Below are 21,870 nucleotides of genomic sequence, written 5' to 3'. Positions count from 1 at the left end.
CAGCCAGGCCTGTGGAACTCAGGAACCTCTTTGTAAAGGAGGGCAGGGAGAGGGCATGGGGCCACTGGGCTCAGAGTGTCCAGCGCAGGGCGGAGCAGCTGCAGCCAGGCGACCTGGAGCCCAGGAACAAGATGTCCGATTGGAAGCCACAAGGTCTTCGGCTCAGCCTCAAGAGCTTTGTCACCTTGCACACTGCCCCTCTGAGAAGGGAATCACTTTCTCTTTCTATGGCCTGTGTCCTTTCTGCACAGCAGGAAGTGTCCTAGCCAAGCTGGAGACAGGGACACCGAGGGCCACGGGGCTCGTCTCAAAGCCCTTCATTGCACATCCCCCCCATTAATCCAGACGCTTTCTGCTTATTGTGTGGAGTTCTCCGGAGCTTTGGCAACAGGCTCTGCTACCTGGTGGTGGTGGTGTTTCCTTTGCTCATTTGCTGAGGAAAAGTAAACTGCTTGTTAACAGCAAGGCAAGGGCGCGGTGTGGAGCCAGCAGGTGGGCATTGGCAAGGCTGTGGGGTGGGCGGCAGGAGCACAGAGGGAGCCCGAGTGGAGCTGATACCCAGCTGTCTACTGAGGACGGACCAGGAGGAGGTCCACAGACACAGCAGAGGCCAAACCCTGTCCCAGGCCAGGAGGGGGGACAATAGGGTGCCACCCATGCCGCCAGCCACATCACAGCGCCACAAAGAGAACAGCAAGTCTTTATTACAGGAATTCCTAGGAAACAGTTCCAAGAAAAAAAAAAACACATCAGAGGGAAAATAATAATAATAAAACAAGGCAACACACACACTCACACACAGAGAGATGTGGGGCCCTGGCACGGGGAGGGGTCAGAACCAGGAGCCCCAAGCTGCTCCTTGGGAGCCTCTCGGGGTGGTGGGGACAATCAGGGACAGGCGGCCCACTTGGCACTTGTAGGGGCCCAGTGCCAGCGCCATGCTTCCAAACTTGGTCAGTTTGCCATGTGGGGCCATGGAGCAAGGAGCGCCCAGAAAGAACCCGTGTGCTTGTCCTCCACCCCATCCCCCACCGTGTCTGGTCACCTCAGAGCCACCTGAGGCCACCAGGATGCCCCCACTGCCTTCAGATTTGATGCCCACCCAGGCATTCTCACTCTCAGAAAGGTCGACATGTTCCCAAGTCGAGGGAGGAGCCAGGGACACTGGGCGGCCTCCCAGCCCACAAACAGCATGTGGGTGCACCTGGAATCCAAGTTTTTCCTTGAAGCCCACCTTTGCTGTTGACCTTGCTCTTGGCAAGGGACCCCTGGCAGGCCCTGCTGCCCTTGGTGCTGACACCCAGGCCACCAGCTCCTTCTACTGGCTCTGCAGCCCCTGTACCTTTCCGCTGGGTCCCTCCAGAACCCAACTCCATCCAGCTGGGATGCCTGCCCCTGGGAACCTCCACTGTTAGGTGGCCGCAGAACAGGCCAGGTCTCCCCAAAGACTTGGGCAGCTCTGGGGCGGGGATGGGAGGGGACACCCTGTCCATCCCTGCAGGGCAGACAGAGGATGGCCTGGCGGCAGGCTGTCCCTCCTCCAGGAAGTGACCCTGCAGTTGCCCAGACTGCCAGCTAAGAAGCAGGAGGCCATGGAAGGGAGTAAGGAGTGGGGGATCAGGCTGATCCTGAGCCCCAGGAAAAGTGGGAGACAGGAGGGAGGCAGGGAGAAGGCAGGAGGGAGGCAGGGAGGGAGGCAGGGAGGGAGGCAGGGAGGAAGGAAGGTCTGGCAGTCAAAGAGCCTCTGGTGGGTCATCCTGACCTTGCCAGCTGCAACCTGGGCCTGCTTCCAGAACTGGTTCTTTTTTTTCTTTTTTCTTTTTTTAAAAGGGTGGTTCCTCCATTTCCACTCCTGGCTGGGATAAGCCAGGCTACGGAAGTGGGCTCCAGGTCCTTCCTCCAGTCACAGGCTGGGACTCCAGTGTGCCGGGTCCAGCGGGAAGTGGCAGTGGCTGCGCTGATAGCCAGAGGGCCTCGGGCAGCGGGCAGCGAGCACCGTGTGTCCTGCTGCAGCGGCGGCCTCAGCCGGTGTCCCCAGTGGGTCAGAAGAGGAGCTGCCAGCCTCTGGTAGGGAGAAAAAGGCAGGGAAGCGCTGCTGCTGCTGTTTTCACAGGATCCCAGCGAGCTTGGGCCTCCCTGGCCATGGGCTCCTGGGAGGCAGTGTTAAGCAGAAGCTACCAAGTGCTCTCCTTTCTCTGGATCGGCCTGGGCTCATCTCTCCCACACAGGCTTCTAGAAGCATCCCACCTGGCTCAACTCTAGGGACTCCAGCTACAGCAGATGGACTAGGGGGCGAGCTGGGATGGATGGTACCATGCCCAGGCCATTCTGTGATGTGCTCCTGGATATGACGAGCTGGCCCAGGGAGACCTGAAGGGATAGAAACATAAACTGGGAACAGAACCCAGTGTACCTCAGACACCAGGCCAAAGACAGGGCAGCAGAGGGGTGGTTGTCAGGTACAGTGGGTAAGACATTGCGTGGGGCACCCACAACCTGTATTGGAGAGCCTGGTTCAAGCCGCTGCTCCTCCACTTCTGATCCAGCGTTCTTGCTAATGCATACCCCGGGAGGCAGCAGATGATGGCTCAAGTACCTGGGTCCCTGCCACCCACCCGTTGGGAGACCTGGATCGAATTTCAGGTTCCTGGCCCAGTCCCAGCTTGAAGGCATTTGGGGAATAAACCAGTGAATGGAACAATATTTCTTTCCCTTTTTGTGTCTAAATAGAGTAAGAATAAATTTATATTATTATAGATAGAGAGAGCAGGGACCTGGTGCTGGGATGAACAGAGGAGGGGCAAGCAAGAGGTGAGGGCTGTGAGCCTGGGCAGGGGTCCCTGAGGGTAAAGTGCAAAGAGGAATGAGATGTGGAAACAGGAGGGGAGTGTCTTCCGGTGAGCTGCTGCTGGCCAGGGCTGGGAGGGCAGTGCATGAAGCAGGGAAGCCCTGGGGGAGCCCTGCTGAGCTGCAGGAGGTGGCAGGGGCAGCGTGAGACCGGGAATGGGCAGAAGGAGGACTCTGAAGAGGGTCAAGGGCAGAGTGACAGAGCCCAGAAGGGAGGACAGACACCCCAGGATTCCTGGGGCCATGGGCGCCGAGGGCGCGCGCGTTCTCAGGGGAGGCCGTGGGCACGGTGTATGGAAGAGAGCCCTGGCAGGAGGCCCAGGAGGATGAGGCCTGCGGCTGGCACGCGATAGCCTTGAATCATCTGCAGTGGGAGGGATGCCACCCGCAGGGGACGGGGAGGATGCCATGTTCTGCAGGTGTGGGGGACACGGCCTGTGAGGCAGAGGAGGGGAAGGGAAAGGTGGAAAGCTCTCTGTAGGGAAATGAGAAGCCAGCTTCCAGGTCAGGGGGCCTCTGGAGCTTGGCAGGAAGGAGAAGGGAGGAGATGTGTGTGCTAACCTTGGCCGGCTTGCCCTGGGCTCTCAGAAGTGGGGAGCAGGGCTGTGACTCTGTGGGCCAGGAGACCCTGGGGGTCGTGGGTAGGGGCTGGGAGGCAGTCAGAGGAGAGGGGCGCTCTGCTCGTGTTCTTTGCGCCCCCCCCCCCGTCTGTGCTGCTGCTGCCGGATGAAAGGTGCCAGGTACTTCCCCACCCCCCTGCCAGGTTGGCCCCCCATCCCAGGTCTCGAAGCAGGGCCATTAATCTAGTCCCACCACAGCTCAGGGAAGCCTTCCAATGCGTGGGAAACCTGTACCTTGCAGCAGAGTGCCTGGGTTGGAGTCCCGGCTCCGGTCCCAAGTCCAGCTGCCTTAATGTGCACCAGAAAGGCAAGCAATGACTCCAGGACACTCACAGGAACCAAACACCTGCATGGAGTTTGTAGTTCCTGGCTCTGACCTGGTTTAGCTCCAGCTATTGTGGACCTCTGGGAGAGCCAACAAGCAAATGGGAATTTTTTCTTTCTGCCTTTCAAATTAAATCAACTTGGGAAGTTTCTACTTAGAGATAAAAAGGAAGAAAGGGTGTCAGTGCTGCATGTGGGGACCTGGGCAGCAGGGGTGTGGGGAGGTGAGCAGCTCCCTGGGAGAGGGCAGGGCTGGAGGGGTCACAGACATTTCCTGCCTCGCCTGTCAGGCTTGCTCAGGGTCGGAGCAAAAAAAGCAGCGCCACAGCCAGACGCACAGCTGCGTGGGGCGGACCGGCCTTTCCTTATCGGGCTGTGGCGGAGGCCGGCTCTGTGTGTGCACAGCTGGGCTGGGGCCACCTCTGTGGGGTTTTTTTCCCCTCCTCATGCTCTCAGAGTGCTGTGTCTGTCCTGGGCTCCTTCTCAACAGCGCTGTATGCTCGGCAAGGTCAAAAGCTCATTGTTTCCCGGCTCCCAGCATTTGGCAGAGAGGAGTGTCGACTGAATAAATAATCAAATTAGAGATGCAAATAAAAAAGTCTTTCCCACACAAAACCCAAAGTCCCTGTTATAGACAGACACAAAGTGGAGAGGCCTGGGGCCTGGGCTCCCCCCGCTCCCTGAGCTTAGCACCTCGGGAAGACACAACTAAGGTAGGAGGTTGGGGGTGGGGTGGGCTCTACTCCTGGCCAGCCCCTTGGCAGCCCCGGCCTCAGGCCTTACCTCTTACTGTCCTTCTCGCAAGAGCCCCTCCAGTTTGGGTGCCTCCTGCCGCCTTCCCCGGAAATCTTCATCTAAAAAGTAGAGTAAAGCTGCCTCATCCTCCACACCCACTTTTATTTGATGGGGTTCATGCCAGTCCCCAGGTGGGCAGTTTCCAGGTCAAATGAGAGACAGCAGGACCCCCAGGAGCTGGCCCCACACCATTTCTAGTGCTGAGACCACAGACAAGTGCTCCCTTCTTCTTTAGGACTCAGTTTTCTCATCCATAAAATGGGCCAAGGAAATTGCACTCTCCAGCTGACATCCCAGGCCCCTCCAGACTTTGCTTCTGGTTGCCTCCTGGTTGTCCCAGAGCCCTGGATGAGGGTTCACCTGCTATGCCCTGAGGTAGGGTTCTGTGGCCTAATGGCCTTTGGAAGAGGTTGGCTGGAGGCCAAAAGGTCCCGGGGCTTGGAGCCCAGGGCATAAAGCTGTCCACAGCCTGGTTCTCAGATATAGTTCCCCTCACCCCCACCCCCAGTCCACCCCTACATGTGCTCCAAGGGGGTGACTGAAGCACAGGTGGAACAGGAACGCCCTTTCTGGGTAACAGCGAGGGGGCAACAAGGGGGCTGGATGGAGAATGCCACCAATTCTGGACGGCTTGGGTACTCCCTTCTTGTCAGCTTGGGCCCCACCCATGCCACAGCTGGAACCTCCTCTCCAAAGGTTCCAAGTCACAAGCAAGCTGACATTTAAGCTCCCCCGCCCAGCCTCACCACAGGCGTGGCCCTCCACGTCGTCCAGGAGGTTGGCTGTCGACGCTGCAGCTCCCAGCCTGCCGGACCACTCAGGAAAACTATCCCCGGAATGGAGGGAGGGAGCATTGCTGGGTCCCCTCAGTCCTGTGCCTCCAAGCTCAGGGGCTTCCACCAGCACCCCAACCTGCAACCCCCAACACCCCAGTACCATCACCCAAGCTCCCTCCTTTGGGGGTCCCTGTGCCCCCATCTCTGGGGATGGAGAAGCATCTTTGTCCTTGCTGCCCGGCTCCTACCATGGGGGTAGGGGATGCTGAGTGACAGTGTGACAGCCCCCTCCTGCAGCTGGAAGGGACTATGGGGCACAAGCAGTCAGTACAGATGCAGAAACTGGGGGAAAGGTTTGCTGATCTTGATGAAGAACCAAACAAGGCAGCAGCAGCCACTGCCTATGACCACCTGGCTGCTGGTACTGAACACTAGCAATAGGAAATGGGCATGGGGGCCACAGGGCTGGGCCCCACGGCTGGGGAAGGCCCAGTCAATGAGAGCAAGTAGTGTGGAGAGCAGTGTGTCCCACTTGGGCCCCAAGCTCCGCCACTCCAGGCCAGTGCCAGGTGGAAAGGATACGAATGATGCTTCAACAAGTGTTTCCTCTTCGACTTCCTCATCTTGGTCTTTTCGGAGAAAGCCCGGGCAATCTCAAACAGCTTCTTGCGGGTGGCTGGGGACAGAGAACTGTGAGCCCCTGGCTGGACAGCCAGAGCACCCTGGGCGTCTGTGTGTGTGTGTGTGAGAGAGAGAGAGAGAGAGAGTAGAGTAGGGGGCCACCTCGGCTGCCATCCCAGGCCTGCCTGCAGGGACAGCAGAGGCTGTGTGAGCCAGGCCCCAGGGCCACCAGCAGCTGGCAATGCCATCCTGGCACTCCTCCCCAGCTGCTACGTGCAGGGGGGATCCTCTTGCCTCACCTTCCCAGCCCTCCCCCAGCTGCCTCCAGAGTTTGTCCCAGGATTTCCAAGACTAATCTGAGAAAAGAAAGGGTGGATAGCTGTGGTCCTGTGCAGTGGTGTGGAGGGGAAGGGGAAGGGGGCTGTTCCAGGCTGGCAGGACTTAGTGGCCAGAGGACCATGGTCCCCCATGGAAAGCAGGCTTAGGCAGACCTGGGCCACAGGAAACATGAATGTGGTCCTTGGGGGAAGGAGAATGTAAAATGTAGGGTTTGCCTGCAGACAGCTGGCTGGAGAGGATTTAAAACTTAATTTGTATCCAGACCCAGCTGTGGCCGGAAGTGAGGCAGGAGGCAAAATGAGCCAGCTGGCGATTAAAATGTCATTTGGGTTCACGGCCCTGGCTGCACTCACATTTTCCCATGTGTTTCAACTTGTCCCTGAATAAGGCATCTTCGGACGCAGTGGGGTTGGTGTCGCTGTTTCCTGGAAGAAAGAGACCCTACTGAGGACTGGGATCTCAAGGGAAGGGTGTGCGGGCTGCCCCTCACGGTGGCTGTCCCATCTCTTCATGCGGGAAGGACACAAAGGGCAGGCCCCTCTCTAACCAGGAGTGGACAGTGAGGAGGGCACTGGGCTCCCAGGAACACCTGGCTTCCATGCAGAAGCAGCCCAGTGGCCGCTGGGGAAGTCACTGGCTGCCACAGGGAGGTGAGGGCTTCTCTGCACCTGGGCAATGGCCAGAGGACCTCCAGCATCCTGGCTGTCCAGAGAATCACAGAGGGTCCCTCCCACCCAGGCTTAGCTCTTCTGCCACTTCATCCACACACAGTACTCAATCCCTTAAATAAGGGGCAGGAATGAGAAAGGGGCTGGCCCAGTCCCCCTGGCTTGGCTCAGCGCCTGTACCCCCTGATACCCTGCTCTGTACCTGCAGCTTGGCTAAGCCCAGGTTACCTTGCCTGCTAAGACCCTGTGGAGTTGCAGGGATCCATCCCAGGGCCTCTGGTTAATTCAGGATCACAGACAAGAGGATTCTGTGGGAACTCCCGGATGCAGCTCGGCTGGACATAAACCACAAGCCTGTCGCTTCATATCAGCTCCCTAATTTTCTCTCTTGGAGCTGGGTCCCACCAAGCCTCCCTCCTCTGTCCCCCGATCCAGTGCCCCACCTGAGGACTTGTCCAGGCAGAAACAGCTGAGCGTTTCTCTGAGGGGTACAGAGTCTGGCTGTTGAGGGTAAAGTTGGGGCTCCCACACCATTCCCCCAGCCCCAGCAGCACTGTCCAACCAATTTTTCTTCCACAGTTGGGACTCCAGAGCAGAGGACCTGCCCTGCCTTCAGGCAGTCCTTGTAACCTAGTGCCTCTGGGCCCCAGGGACAGGGCCTGCACCTGACAGATGCTCCCCAGCTCCTGGATGGATGAATGAACAATGAGCCCTTCCTACGCTAATCCTCGCCTCTGCCAGGAGCACCGAGCCTGGGCTCCACTATGCTGGTCACCTCCACCCGTGTTCTGAACACAGCTCTTAATAAGACCCTAGGCTTTTGCAAGGCGGGGAGCAAGTCTGAGTGCTTCCCACCTCCATTCCCTGCCAGGCTGTGCTGTGGATCCTGTGGCAGCCAATGCTCCCCACTCGGCCTGGGAGTTCAGCCAAAGTATGTCAGCTCTGAAACCCCTGCAGCTCCAGGACTGGTGAGAACCCCGGGGTACACTAAGTGGAGCCCCTCTCCCAGTCTTAACTCCCAGCAGAGGGGAGTGAAGGTTAGGGGCAGATCATGCCCCCCAGCCTGCTTAGGAGCTCAGGACCACTCCCCCCATTTGTGTCCTCACCCTTCCCCGAAACTACAATTATGCAAAGCAGTGGGTGCACTCCTATGCCCCACAGGTCCTCTTGAAGGAAGGCCAGGTTACCTGGGACAGAAGAGGGAAAGCCAAGGTCACCTCCCAAGGCCACACTGTTGGATTTGGATCTCTGGGACTCGTATTTCAATCGATCTGGAAAAAGGACCACATTCCCATCAGGGGCCTCTATGGCTCCAATGGAGGTTGACATGCCAGAGGTTGAAGGTAGGAATCTCACACAATGCGTTGTGTGAACCCACATCCATGGGCATTTGAAGAGCTGGCAGTGATACAGAAACTACATCCTGACAGCTGCCCGCAAAGCGAAAGGCTAGCACAAGACAGGTCTGGCAGACAACTGTGTCCACCTAACACATGCAAGGGATGCACGTCTCTGCTTCCAGCACCCCTGCATAGGCCCCCTCCCTCTCAGCTAGCCTCCTACCTACACTGACACATATCAGCCACACACACACACACACACACATTATACACATGCACACCCGCAGCCTGAGGAGGCAAGGTGGCCAGGGCTCAGCATCTCCCACTAAGGACAAGCCCCATGCTCTGCTCCCATACCCCACTGTCACGTCCTACACAGGCAGCCTCAGGAACCTGGTGCCCGCAGACCTCTCGCCCTATTCCTGGGACTCCACATACGTCTGCTCTATGAGTAAGTGAGGCCTGAATCCACTCACCCCTGTCATTCACGCCCAAGCCGGGCACAGAGCAGGTGTGGGGGCAGGGCAGAGAGGGCCTTGGTGTGCATAACCCTCCAAGGAGGCAGAAGCAGCAGTTGCAGATGTCCCAGGTCCCTGCTGGCAGACCTCTGGGGCTGCTCCAGGATGACCTGGTGGGGACCATGCCCGAGCCAGGACACATGGGCCTGGCACCTGACCTCCAACTCAGTACCCTCTAGAGCCCACATCACATCCCTCTGCTAGCCCCGAGAGAAGGGAGATGGGTGCAGCACCGTTGCCAGGCAGTGCCCACCTCTCTCCAAGGCGAGCAGGAAGTCACGGTTGCGCTGTAGCTCCTTCATAAACTCCTCATTCTGCAGGAAGAGCGCGATCCTCTCGTCCTCCAGGTACTGCTTCCAGCGGCTCTCCTGGTCCCGGGAGTCAGGCCCGGGCACAGGAGGTGGGCCTCCCTCTCTGCTTGCAGGCTTGGGACTGGCGAGGTTACCCTAAGGAGAGAACGAGCTTGGGGCAGGTGTCACCTGGATATCCATGCACCCCTGGGTACATATATGTCCTGTCCAGGATCCCCAAGCACACCCCTCCTGGTAGCCCCACCGTAGCAGGGTCAAGGTGTCTTAGCTGCAGAAGCAGCAAGGGCTGAGGCTTCTCTCCCCACCCTGAACCACTGCATCCCTTCCTTACAGCCAGAACAGCCCTGCAGAGAAGGTTGCAAACTGCTCACCAGCCCACACAAGGATCCCTCAGGGTGTGATCTCCCCAGGCGAGTGCCCACCTCCTGCAAGGGCACCTTGGCCTGTGCCAGTTATCTAGGAGAGAAAATGCTGTGGCCTTCTGCCACCAGCTGTCCAGATTACTCCCTTCCTCCAGCATGAAGCCTGGCTTCAGCCACAGGCTCCACCAGAACTGTCACCTTCCCTGGGGAGAGTGTGAAACTTCTGGGCCTGGGCAGGAATTGACCTTCGGGTACAAACCACAGGTAGCAGCCTGGGCCTAAACACCAAGGAATAAGTGTGGCTGGCCAAAGAGATACCAGACAAGCAGATGGGAGAGGAAGATGGGGCAGCCCCAGTACCTGACCACTGTCCAGCTGCTGGGGCAAGATACGGAGAAAGTCATCAGGCAGGTTTCCCAGCAGTGGTGGGTTCCAGTTCCGGTAGCGCTTCTGGTTTGAAGGGGGTACAGAGCCTAGCACATCAGTCCTGGTGAAATGAGGAGGGAGTGGTCAGGCCCAGTCACAGGTCTTGGACACATCATGCCAGGTCCCCAGACATGCTAGATCATGCCTGGGGTTTCCTGGAGCCTCCCCAGCCCTAGAGAACCAGCTGTCTGCTGGCAGTGTTGATGTGCACGCTATGGAATCAGATGCAGCCGTCATGTGCTTCCTTGCATGACACAGGCATCCTATTCCTTCCGGCTCATGTCCGTTACACCTGGCAGAGCACAAGCTCACTGCTGCCGAGTACCAGGCGTACTTCAAATGAATGAGCAGGCATGCCAGAGCTGCCCACAGCCGAACCTGCCTGAACATTGTGGGGGCTTGCTCCCCTAGGAAGAGTAAAGCAAAACCAAACTCTCCCTGGGCCACAAGCCAGCAGGGCAGGACCCTGCACCTGCAAACTGCTACCTCCCTGCCCACGTGTTGGGAATCCCTGTTCAGAGGTGTGTTGGGAAGGGTTCTTTGGTCCAAGGGCTGCCCAGGCAACGGAGCAGTAGAACTGACCTCAGCCAGGGAGAGCAGGTCAGGAGAGGTGGAAGGTGCAAAGGCACATGGCCTGGCTCGACCCCGGGGCTCCTGCCCTGCCTGTCAGCCATGGGGCCTGAGGCAGCCTGGAGCACGGCCAGAGCTCCCCAGGATTCCTCAGTAGCCTGCAGCGTGGCAACCGCAGGACACGTGTTCTGCTGAATCAGGAAAATGACACACTGAGAAGGCAGCCGGGTGTTTCGGGCCATTCTCACTCCCCTGTCTGTCCGCCCGCCGGCCTCAGGCCTGGCTTTGATTTGGTCTCCAGCTCCAGGAATCCCGCCCGCCCCCTCACTGGAGGGGAGCTTTTCCGGGCTGCCGCTGACGATGGAAATAACTTCCTTTCCTTTTCTATTTTGGGCTGCTGGTGGTGGCCAGAGGTGGGCGTGCGAGGGAGGGAGGGAAGAAAGGTAGGGGTGGCAGCGGGGTGCAGGAGGGAGGCTCAGTCCCACAGATGGGGTTGGGGAGTTTGGGAAGAGGGTACAAGGTCACCCCAGCAGCCTGGGCTCCCCTACTCTTCTGACAGCTGAGGGCTGAGTGGGAGCATGAGATGGCATGGTAAGCTAGGACGCTTGCCCCTAGGCCAGCTTTCTGTACTGTTGGCAGCCTTTTATTCCTGCTGTGGGGTCCTCATGTGAAACAGGGACATCACCCCCCAAACACACACACACACACAGAGTCATCCAGGAGACTGCTGCAGGAGTCACGGTATTGCACAGGGAGTTCCCAGCCACTTTGCTTCTGGCAGTGGGGCAGGCGCCAGGTGGAGGAGGCTGGCTGCAGAGCCTGTGGTCCTGGAGGAGGAGGGGTAGGTCCAGCCCCCAAGGGCCTCTTGCCTGGGCTGGCAGGGATGAGGTCAGCCCACAGCTGCACAAGGCAGTCCCCTCCACTAGCACCACCGTCCTCCACCCCCAGCCCTCCCTTCCCAGGCAGCCTAGGCAACTCCACTGCGGTTGGAAAGGAATGTCAGAAATGAGCTTTGAGAGGCAAAGCAAACACTTTCAAGGCTGTCATTTCAGTGGAAGAACAGCAGGCGGCTGTGCACAGGGTTCCCCTGGGTTGCAGAGACCCCTGCTTCCAGGCAGATGGCAACAAGAGCCGGCCCTGGGGGAGGAGCTCCAAAATCAGAAAGCCACGTCCCAGCAGAGCTGGGTAGGAGCTGGCCAGACCAACAGACTGGACGCTAAGGCCGAGGAGGGGTGAGGTCGTGTCCCAGGCCTGGGGCACCCAGCTCCTGAGCTGGACCTGCCTCTCTGTGTCCCGCTAATGCAATGCCAACCTCCCCAACTCTGCCCCATCTACGGTCCCTCAGGCACACCAGGGGCTGGCAGTGGCAGGAAGGGGCCCAAGTGGCCTCTTTGTTCCCTCAGCTCTTCCACAGCAGCCCAAGCACACCCCTCTTCTGCTGGAGCCCCTGGAAAGTGCCTGAGAGGGTCCCCAGCCACCCTCGCTGTGACCAGCTGGCCTTCCCAGGAGTTCCCCATAGCTGCCCCTTTCCTGCCCCTGGCCTTGGCACCTGCTGTTTGCTCTGCCCACCCACTGGGACGTCTCTCTCCAGATCTATTCTGCATTGAAGGAGACTTGGCTCCCAGAATTCATGCACACATAGCCCCCACAGTCTCACGTTTCACAGTTAATGAATTAATGCTAATGGGTGACAGGTTAGGGTGAGACTTGATCTGATTGTGGCAGCCACCCAGGTGGGCCCAGTGGCAGTCTCAGACCCCTTGGGGGCTTGGCCTGACACAGGCATCTCTAGCAGGGTGCTATTTATTTCCTCCCAGCTTCCTTGTCTGCCTCCTCACCCATCCTTCCCGGATGCGAGGCTAACGGGACTGCCCCAAATTCAAGGCGGAGCCTCCGGAGGATAAGCCCCATACACCTCCTTCTGCAAAGGAAGCTCCTCTTGGGAATCTTCGCAAGATTGACTTACCCAATGTCACAACACATCTGTCCCTAGGGTCCCAGCCTGCATCTAGGCCCTCAGCCCTCAGCTCTGATCTCCCTCCCAGGGGGGCAGGGACGCGAGGCACTGCTGTACTTTCTGCAGCACACACGTGGTCAGCACCTGTAACATCACAGATGTGGTAAATATGGACATGTATGTATTGGGTGGAGAGACTTGAATGAGGCCCGAGGTGGCCCAGGGATTAGAGCTGGGCTTCGAAGGGGCATGGAGGGCATGGACTGGGCTTCTCCTGAACTCTGGCCAGCAGGCCATCTGAGCTGGACCCAGAGGCCGGCCAAGGCAGCTTCAGGAGGGAGGGGGCAGGAAGCAGCAGAAGGGCATTCCTTGCTGGGCTGGTCCACATGTGGCATGGTGCTCCATGCTCAACACATTGTTCAGAATTTAGGCGGAAGTCAGCACATATTCCCAGCTCACAGATGAGGCAGACCGAGTTCAGAGAGGTCAATTAATAAGCCAAAGATCACACAGCAGAACTAACACATCAGGAGTCAGGCAGTTGAAGGGAGTGGTGGGGCCCTGCAGGACCTTCACTTGCTCGGATCCAGTCCCCAAACCCCAGACCCAAGCAGTAACTCATCACACGTCTATAGGATCTCATTGAAGCCTCCTAGGACTTGGTCTAGTGCTTGAGGTTCTTTCCGTGCCCTGCCAAGAGGAGCTCCCACCACTAGGCTACACAACCCTTGTCCCCTAGTCCTTTCCACTCACAGCAGGCTGAACACCCAGCCAGGGCAGAGGAAGAGGGAGGGGCAGGACTTCCATTCCAGACTTGTACTTTCTATAGCCCCAGTTTTACCTTTTGAAAAATACGCAGTCCCACTTTCAATTCTGTTTCCTGTTAGTGTACACCCAGGGAGGAACAGGTGATGGTTCAAGTCGTTGGTTCCTGCCACCCATGTGAGAGATCTGAACTGAGTTCCTGGCTGTGGGCTTGGGCCTGGCCCAGCCCCAGCTGTGGCAAGCATCTTGGGGAGAAACCAGTGGATAGAAAATCCATCTCTCGGAATCTCTTGGCCATTCAGATCAAATAAAATACAATCAAAGGAAAATCATTTACTCTACTATTCCGAACCTACTCCCAGGCTGCTGGTCTCGCCCATGCTTTAAACCCCCACCCGCAACAAACTCCCTGCCATCCCACCCCACGTCAGCCTGGCATCTGTGCCCTGGTGTGAAGACTCTCACTCTGTCCCCACCCCATGGTTTTCAGGGGCTCCTAGCTCCTCAAGCTGCAACCACAGAATCGCCTTGCCCCTCCTTGGGGAGCTGAGTGGACACAGCTGCCAACAGCCATCAGTCTTGATGTCAGAATGGCCAGGATGTGAGTCCAGCCTCTTGGGCTCAGGTGCCCATCTGTGAAGTAGGAATGACCCCAGCAGGGTCCCCCAAAGTTGTGAGGGGCATTCAGTGTGGCAACCAGTGTGGCAGTACAGATGCCATCAGCTGCTGGGGTAGGCAGGGTTTGGAGGAAATGGTAGCTGGTATTTCCAGCTCATTCTGAGGCTTCTGAGCTCCCCAGGGGGAATATCTTCCGGAGCCCTCTGTTGTATCCCCCAGACCCTCAACTAAGCCATCCCAGGCCTGAGTCTAAGAAGCAGTGGCTCCAAGGCAAAAGGGAAAATCTAGGCTCTAGCAGGGACCCCAAAAACGGGGAGCCCAGAGAAACACCCCAGAGATCCTTGAGACCCTACCAGCAGCCAGGTACATCTTAAGCTTCCAAATTAAGAGTCCCTAACCTGAAAGAAGTCTCCAGGGACTTCGCAGTCCTGCCTTCAGCCTACCCCAGACAGAGTCCTGCTCCCAAGGCTTAAGAACGTCCGTCCTGGGGAATGAGTGTTCGCTCTAGTGGTTACAACACTCCCATCCCATGCCACAGGGTCTAGATGTGAACTCCAGCTCCCTGCTAATGTACACCTTGGAAGGAAGCAGGTGATGGCTCAAGTGATCGCGTTCCTGCCACCCACCCAAACGGGAGTTGGAATTGAGCTCCCACCTCCCAGTGTTGGCCCAGGCTAAGCCTTGCAGGCAATTGAGGAATGAACCAGTGGATGTGAATGCCCTCGTTCTTCTTCTTAAATCAGGAAAAAAAAAAAAAATCCCACCACCACCACCCCATTGACTACTCTGATTGGGAGTGCTGTGTTGAGAATCCTGAAGTTCGGGCCAGGTGTGATAGCGTAGCAGTTAAAGTCCTCGCCTTGAATATGCCAGAAATCCATATGGGTGCCAGTTCTAATCCGGGCAGCTCCATTTCCCATCTAGCTTCCTGCTTGTGGCCTGGGAAAGCAGTCGAGGACAGACCAAAACCTTGGGACCCTGCACCTACGTGGGACACCCAGAAGAGGCTCCTGGCTTCGGACTGGCATAGCACCAGCGGTTGCAGCCGCTTGGGGAAGATCTTTCTTTCTGTCTCTCCTATTTATCTGCCTTTCTAATAAAAATTTTAAAATCTTATTTAAAAAAAAAAAAGATGTTTAAAAAAAAAAGAGAATCCTGAAGCTCTTTCTTAACTCAGAGCCTGGTGAGTCGGTAGTAATGCTTGCTGTGGTCTTCGCAGACGACATGTCACACATTCGTCATCAGTCTGACACTTGCATCGATTATAACAGAAATCAGAGGCTGAACCCCGAGGGTGTGCCCTGTGACACAAGTTTCCTGGCCCCCTGCCCTGTCACGCTGCACTCTGAACCCCCCAGGGATTCTCACCGGGGAGGTGGGGTTGGGGGAGCCATGGGGTAAGGCCGGTCGAACATGTGCATGTGGTAGGCTGGCGGGGAGTACACAGGTGGGGGCTCTTCATCCGAGCTATCGGGTTCCAACGTCCTTTCCAAGATCTAAATTGGAGACAACAAGGAAAGAAAGATTAATCACCCTTCCTTGAATTGAAACAGCATGCAGACCAAACCAGGTGTGGGTGAGGGTGTGTACCATGGGAAGGATATAGTGCCAGGGAAGTGGGGACAGATATGCTGCTGTCCCCCATCAGCTACTGGGGCTCTTCCCAGCTGACCACCCCAGCACACTCAGCAGACAGAAATGAATGTGATCCCAAAAGAATGTTCCTAGCAGCATCTATGGGATGGGTCAGGACAACAGGGGCTCCTGGAGATCCTAGGGTCTGCTGATATGATTTGTTTCTTTTTTTAAAAATCTATTTATTTTTACTTAAAAGGCAGATTTATAGAAAGAGAGAAGGGAAAACAGAGAGAGAGAGAGAGAGATCTGTCCACTGGTTCCCTTCCCAAATGGCTACAATGGCTAGAGCTGGGCTGATCTGAAACCAGGAACCAGGAGCTTCCTCTGGTCTGGGTGCAGGGGCCCAAGCATTTGGACCATCCTCCACTGCTTTCCCACGTGCATTGGCAGGGTGCTGGATGGATGGACGCAGAGCAGCCAAGACTTGGATCAACTCTCATGTGAGATGCTGGTGTCACGGACAATGGCTGACCCCTCTGTGGCAGGACAGCAGCCCCAGGCTGCTTCCTGACCTGGGTGCTAGTACTGGGGCACAGTCACCCTGGAACTTCATACTCAGGGCCACATACTCAGGGAGACTGTGCCCTCTTCCATGCCCAGCCAACTCTGGAGTGGTAACATCATTCATTGCCTCTCTAAGCACTTCCACATCAATGATCTCACCTTAACCTCAGCCAACCTAGCCAGGTAGGACATGGACCATTACCTCCATTTCACAGATGAGGAAACCGAGCCCAAGCTCAGCAACATGCAGAAGCCGCACTGACTCTGGAATGGAGTCTCCTTGAACCACAATTTGGCAGCAAGGGCCTCCCCTGCAGGCGCAAAATCTGCACTTCTCAGCTGTATTTTCAGGACCAAGAGGTGCCAGGGAGTTCCTCCTGGACTCCTCACCACATCCAGGAGCCAGGAGAGAACGGGGTGGGTGGAAGCCAAGTCTGGGGTTCCTGCTACATGGCCTGACCTGAACCCTTCCCCAGAGGGCCGTCTGCAGGCAGACCCTACCTGAGGAGCCCATGCTGCCTGCCTTGCCACTCTGTCCCCATTTCCTTCAAGCCCGTAGAACACAAGAAGGGGTGCCAAGGCTGTGAATCAGACCCCCATGTCACCCCTGTGAAGTTTGTAAAAGTCACCTCTAAAACCACTTCTCTCTACATCTGGCTGTGGAAGTACAGGCTGGCCCAGGCAGCATTGATTGGCACACATCTGCTCTGAGACCAAACAGGGTCTTGCAGGGATATGGTGCAGGAGGGCCGGTGCACATTGCACAGGCTGCGCACACACACACACACACACACACACACACACACACACACACACACACAGCTGTAGAGGTACTCTGTACACGCAGCCAGCCCGATCCAAGGAGGCCTCCCGCCCTGGAATGCACTGACGTTCTTTCCTCTGAGGCGGAAAGTATTTAAACAGATGCTTTTGAAGAAAAGAAGAATGCAGCTGCTTGGCAGGCCACTGCCCTACTCTCCTAGCCCTGAGTTTCCACAGAGGGAAAAACAGTTGGGCGGGCGTTTGGCTCTGTAAGATGTCCTGTTTGGTGTACCTGCATCCCACATCACAGAGTGCCCAGGTGCAAGTCATGGCTCCTCAACTGCCCACCCTCCTCCCGCTGACATGCCCCCTGGGAGGGATGGCCCAGTGGGAGGCCTAGTTGGAGACTGCTGGCTGTGGCCTATCCCAGCCCTAGCTGTTGCAGCTATTTGGGGAGTGAATCAGAAGATGGAACATGTCTGTCTCCCTCTGTGTCACCCTCAGCCTTTCAAATAAGTAAGAGCTTTGCTAAAAAGGAAGGAAATCACAGAGAGGACACTGCCCTTGGCTCCTGTGCACAGCGGAGTCTGGTGCTTGCACAGAACAGCGGCTCGGCCACCTCTGGCACACCAAGAGCTTGTAGCAGCCACTTCCGTACACAGCCTCTCCCCATACCCCATCCCTCTGCTCAGAGCTGTGCTGGGGCCCTAGGGCCATGGTGGCCAGCTCAGGACTTGGCTGATTCACACCAAGGATGCTCTGCCTAAGATGAGGAGAGCTCTGTCCAGGCCCAGAAGGAGGCTCCCCAGGACTTCAACCCAATGCAGCGTTGCTGCCACTGCACAGACCGCCCCCAGCCTCGGTGAGTTCAGGCCCCCTGGCCATGCTAGGAGGAGGAGGCCAGGCAGCTCTTGGGGCTGCAATAGCAGACCCTCAGAGGCTCTGGGAGAGGAGTAGGGAGACACGGAGGCCGTGAGGCCCGACCAACAGCTGGCCAGGCCAGCTCGAGGAAGACAGATTCCAAGTGTGAGAGAGAGGACCCCTTTGCCCCACAGTCCCTCCCCCACCAGCAGCAACAGTAGGAGGTTGTTTCTAAAGGTGCTGAAGTGTTCAAGGCAGTTGCCTCCCAGCTTAACGTGCCGTGGGTGATGGATGCCTGCCAAGTGCTGGAGGGGTGGGCGGCCGGTGGAGGGAGGGCAGGGCCTAGGCCATTGATGTGACAGGAGCTATTTCTCTGCAGCCAGGACACCCCTCGGGCCTGCCCGCCATCCATCAGCCCCGCAGAGGGGGCTTTCTCCAGTCAGCAGTTATTGTCAGTGCAGCTGCTGCTCATAAATTTTCTGAAGCACTTTTTGCTGGCTCAGGACCGCCCGCCTCCAGGACAGGCAGTGCTCCAAGCCGGGGGCTGGGAAGAGAACCGTGGGGTGCACAGGGTGCTGAGCAGGGGCTCCACGGGGAGAGCAGGGGTCTGAGCAGGAGTGGAGGGCATGCAGAGTGCTCCCACCAGATTCATAGGGCCATGGGGAGGTAGGGGGCTCAAACCATACCACAGGAGGGACCGAGTCTGCAGACACCTCTCACATGGGCAGCTCTCACCCTAAACACTCATCTGCAAACTAACCCTCTCTCTCTCCTCCCTTCTCCCTGCTCCACCGCCCCTACCCACCAAGTTAATCCAGACCAGGCCACAATCAGAAACCAAGATTCAAATTCAGGTCTCCCACATGAGTGGCAGGGACCCAGCGAATTCCTCAAGCCGAATCCTGCTGCCTCCCAGGGTGCACACAAACAGGAAGCTGAGATCCAGAGCAGGGCTCAGATGCAGGGTGCAGGCATCTTAACCACAAAGCCAAGTACCTGCCTCTACCCCTCATCTCTTCAAATCCTTGCACACTCCATGTAGTGGCTTAACTACTGTCCTCACCTCCTGTGAGGAACCTAGACCCCGAGATGACCTCGGCATGGCCCTGCAGGTGGCCGCTATCCTTCAGTCAGGCCCAGCCCTGGCTGCTGCAGGTTTCAGGGGTGTGAACCAGAGGATGAGAAGACCTGATTCTGTGTGTATGTGTGCCTTTCTCTCTGTCTGCCTTTCAAATAAAGAACATACATCAACAGAACATTTAAAAAGAGATCACTTAGAATGGCCCTATGGATCAGGGCCATGCACTTGTCCCAACCCACTGGCACCAGGCACCCCAGGTTCTTCAGAGACTGGGGAGGCAGGCAGGTGTGCACTGAACCCCAGAGGGCACTGAGGAGGGCTGGGTGCTGCCAGAAGTGAGCCAGTCTCCATTCCCCACGGCATCACTGCATGGACCCAGAGCAGGACTGCCTGGACCCACCTTCCTGCTGCTTCTTAAGATCAGCAAGATTTAGTTGGCAAGTCCTAGGGTATGGCTCCCCAGCTGGGACCCCTGTCCTGTAGGGACCCCATCCTGCTCCTGTGCTCTCTAGTGGGGTCTTTGCCCTGCTGAGTGCCTCCCCTTGAACCTGTCCCCTTGCTGCCCCCACCTCCTCAGGCCAGCCCTTTCCTCAGCTTCTCCCATCACGCCAGCCTTCCACTCCACTGCTCCCACTATCTCTCCCACCCCACATCCTGACTCTTGGACCCGTTGGCCTGGCTTGTGCTCCAGTCCTCCCTGGACTGTGAGCTGTGTCTCCTCTGACCAAGGTGCACTCTCCCAGGGGCTTACACTGTTGACAAGCACCCTGATCCTGATGGCCCCTGCTCAGGGTCTGGCACGCCCCCAAGTGGAAGTGTGGATTTCTGCCTATAAAAGGCCATTGACTTATGGGCTAAAAGGGAAGGAGGGCTACTTGGGGTTGGAACCTGGCAGGAGCATAACCCTGGAGCCCTACCTCCGCAGGGATGCTATCCTCCGAGTCTGAGCTGTCGTCACAGGTGCTGCCGCCTCCCTCCAGGTTCATCTGCAGCAGCTGGTCGATGGTGGCATCCACTGCACCGCTGTTGGCACGCAGCACGCACTCGATGATGTCATAATCCATATTGGGGAACATGGTCTTGAAGTCGTCCATGGCCTGGTTGAACTCTAGGCGGCGCACCTGGCGGGCCGGCCGGCTGTTGTTGAGTTCCTGCGGGGCAGCGGCGGAGGCTGCAGGGCCTCCCCCACCCCCACGTGCTCCAGCCCCGCTGCCACCACCACCGGCGCTGCCGCCACTGCTGCTCCGCCGGAACAGGCTGGTCATTTTGCCGAGTTGTTGGAGAATGTTTCCAGAGTTCCTGAGGCCCCTTCCGCTTGCTTGCTCCACGGACTTGGACTGCTCACTCCTACCGGACTGCCAGGCTTGAATGGGACCAGGGGCTGTGGTTCAGGAGATTAAGGGCGTAGAGCCTCAAGGGGCCATTGAGGTGAGGGCCTGGACTGGGCTGGTCATCCACACTGCAGGGCCATCGTGGACAATTGCACGGACTGCACGTCCCACCTGCAACCAAGGGAGATGGAGTTGGAGGCAAAGGAACAGAAATGGTGTCGTGGGGAGCAGTCCTGCTAGATTCCCTAGCTATACCTGCTGGAGGTACCTGCTAGATACCCTCCACCAGGAGCTGAACAACCTAACAGCCATGGTGAGCCAGAGCGTGCTGGGATTTGAACCCAAGAGCCACTGCTCTCAGCCACTCCACATACTGCCAGGGACCCCTGAAAGCCTGATTGGCCAGGAGGGAATCTGGACAGATGCCCTGGCTTCCTAGTCACCAGCTCCACCCAGTCCCACTTTCCTCATCTTCTTGTATCACAGCACCAACATCAAAGCCCCAGCCATGTACAGATCTGGGGGAGATGAGGTGGTTGGTGAGGGGGTGGCTGGGCTGAGGAGTCCCTGGTGCCTCTAGAAGCTTCCAGCTGAAGTGGACAAAGTCCACAGCTGTCCCATGGATGCCCAGCTCCCACCACTGGTGCCTGCTTGCCAGGCCCCAGCAGCCCCTTCTTTGCAAAGCGTCAAGCAGACATATTTTATTTATACCAGACACATATTTATTTTCATAAAATACTAAGCATCCTTCCATATTTAAAAAAAAATTCTTTTAAACACACAGAAGTTTCTTTTTAAAGCCATCCTGAGGAATCACATACAACTTACATCCCATTCTCATTGACACCAGTGCCAGTTCCCCTGCCCCAAGCAAGCTGGCCTTGGCTTCCAGGGCCAACACAGTGTACCTGAACAGTCAGCTACAATCAGGGCCTTCATCTGCAACAGAAGGCCACATCACACACTTAGAGTCAGAAATTAAATCACTGTCAAGGCTGCATTTATCTAGGGCCGACCTTGTACTGCTGTGCATTAAGCTGCTCTGTTTCCAGTCCAGCTCCCTGCTCATGCTCCTGGGAAAGCAGAGGAAGACAGCCCAAGTACTTGGATGGGAAGTAGAGCTGCTGGGACTAGAACTGGCACCCATATGGGATCCCAGCGTGTTCAAGGCGAGGACTTTAGTTGCCACTAGGCCATTGCGCCAGGCCTGGCAGCTGTATTTTCAAGGTCTTTTGCAGTAGACAAAAATCTTTTTTTTTTTCAGTTTGACAAAAAACAGGTGCAAGCCTATTTCCCTCTTCTAGTACCTGGGGCTACTACCTTAGCAACTGACACAGAAACACTGGTGCAAACTGCCCGGCCCCACGTGGCTGCCAGTGGCTACCTCGGTGCTTTTGGGCCAGGCCCTTCACCATGAACCAGGGCCCCATCTTCCCCCTCCCCTGGGGCTTCAGGTGCCACCATACTGAGGAAGCAGGAGGTAGGAATGGCCAAGAGTTCCTCTCCTGGGGTCTTCCGGGGACCTGTCCAATCCCAGAGACACAGATATGTCTGAGAACAGAAAATCAGATGCACACAAGCTCCATGCACCAGGTGGATGCTGACGTTCTAGAACCAAACACCCCCTGTCCCTGAGAAAGAGCTGACATGCGCTGTGTCCACATCTCCACACTTGGCGTGTGCTGCCCTGCATGTGAGCCTTCACTGTCCTGACGAGTGATCAAATCACACACCTTCTCTGCAGCTTGCTGCGGTAGCCTCCTGCACATGTCACAACATAGAAACTCACTTCCTCTCCGCTACCGCCTGGGGTAGCCTGCTGACCAGGGAAAGCAG

At 57.1% G+C, this 21,870-nt stretch overlaps 1 protein-coding gene across 1 annotated transcript; it reads right to left on the bottom strand.

The window, feature by feature from the left end:
• Positions 1-684: 684 nt before the first annotated feature.
• Positions 685-20,182, bottom strand: CUEDC1 (CUE domain containing 1). The gene is made up of 10 exons (XM_041000575.1): positions 19,621-20,182; positions 15,226-15,353; positions 9,882-10,008; positions 9,102-9,294; positions 8,178-8,261; positions 6,676-6,747; positions 5,945-6,038; positions 5,333-5,391; positions 4,575-4,645; positions 685-2,064 (listed from the first exon to the last, which is right to left on the bottom strand). The coding sequence occupies exons 1-9, from the start codon at positions 19,966-19,968 to the stop codon at positions 4,578-4,580; spliced, it is 1,173 nt and encodes a 390-aa protein (XP_040856509.1). The 5' UTR covers positions 19,969-20,182; the 3' UTR covers positions 685-2,064; positions 4,575-4,577.
• Positions 20,183-21,870: the final 1,688 nt, after the last annotated feature.

Source organism: Ochotona curzoniae, unplaced genomic scaffold, assembly GCF_017591425.1.
Source record: "Ochotona curzoniae isolate NIBS_2020 unplaced genomic scaffold, NIBS_Ocur_1.0 scaffold_2453, whole genome shotgun sequence".
Lineage (NCBI taxonomy): Eukaryota > Metazoa > Chordata > Mammalia > Lagomorpha > Ochotonidae > Ochotona > Ochotona curzoniae.
The sequence above is the reverse complement of the archived record's forward strand: the minus strand, read 5'-3'. Positions and strand labels throughout refer to the sequence as shown.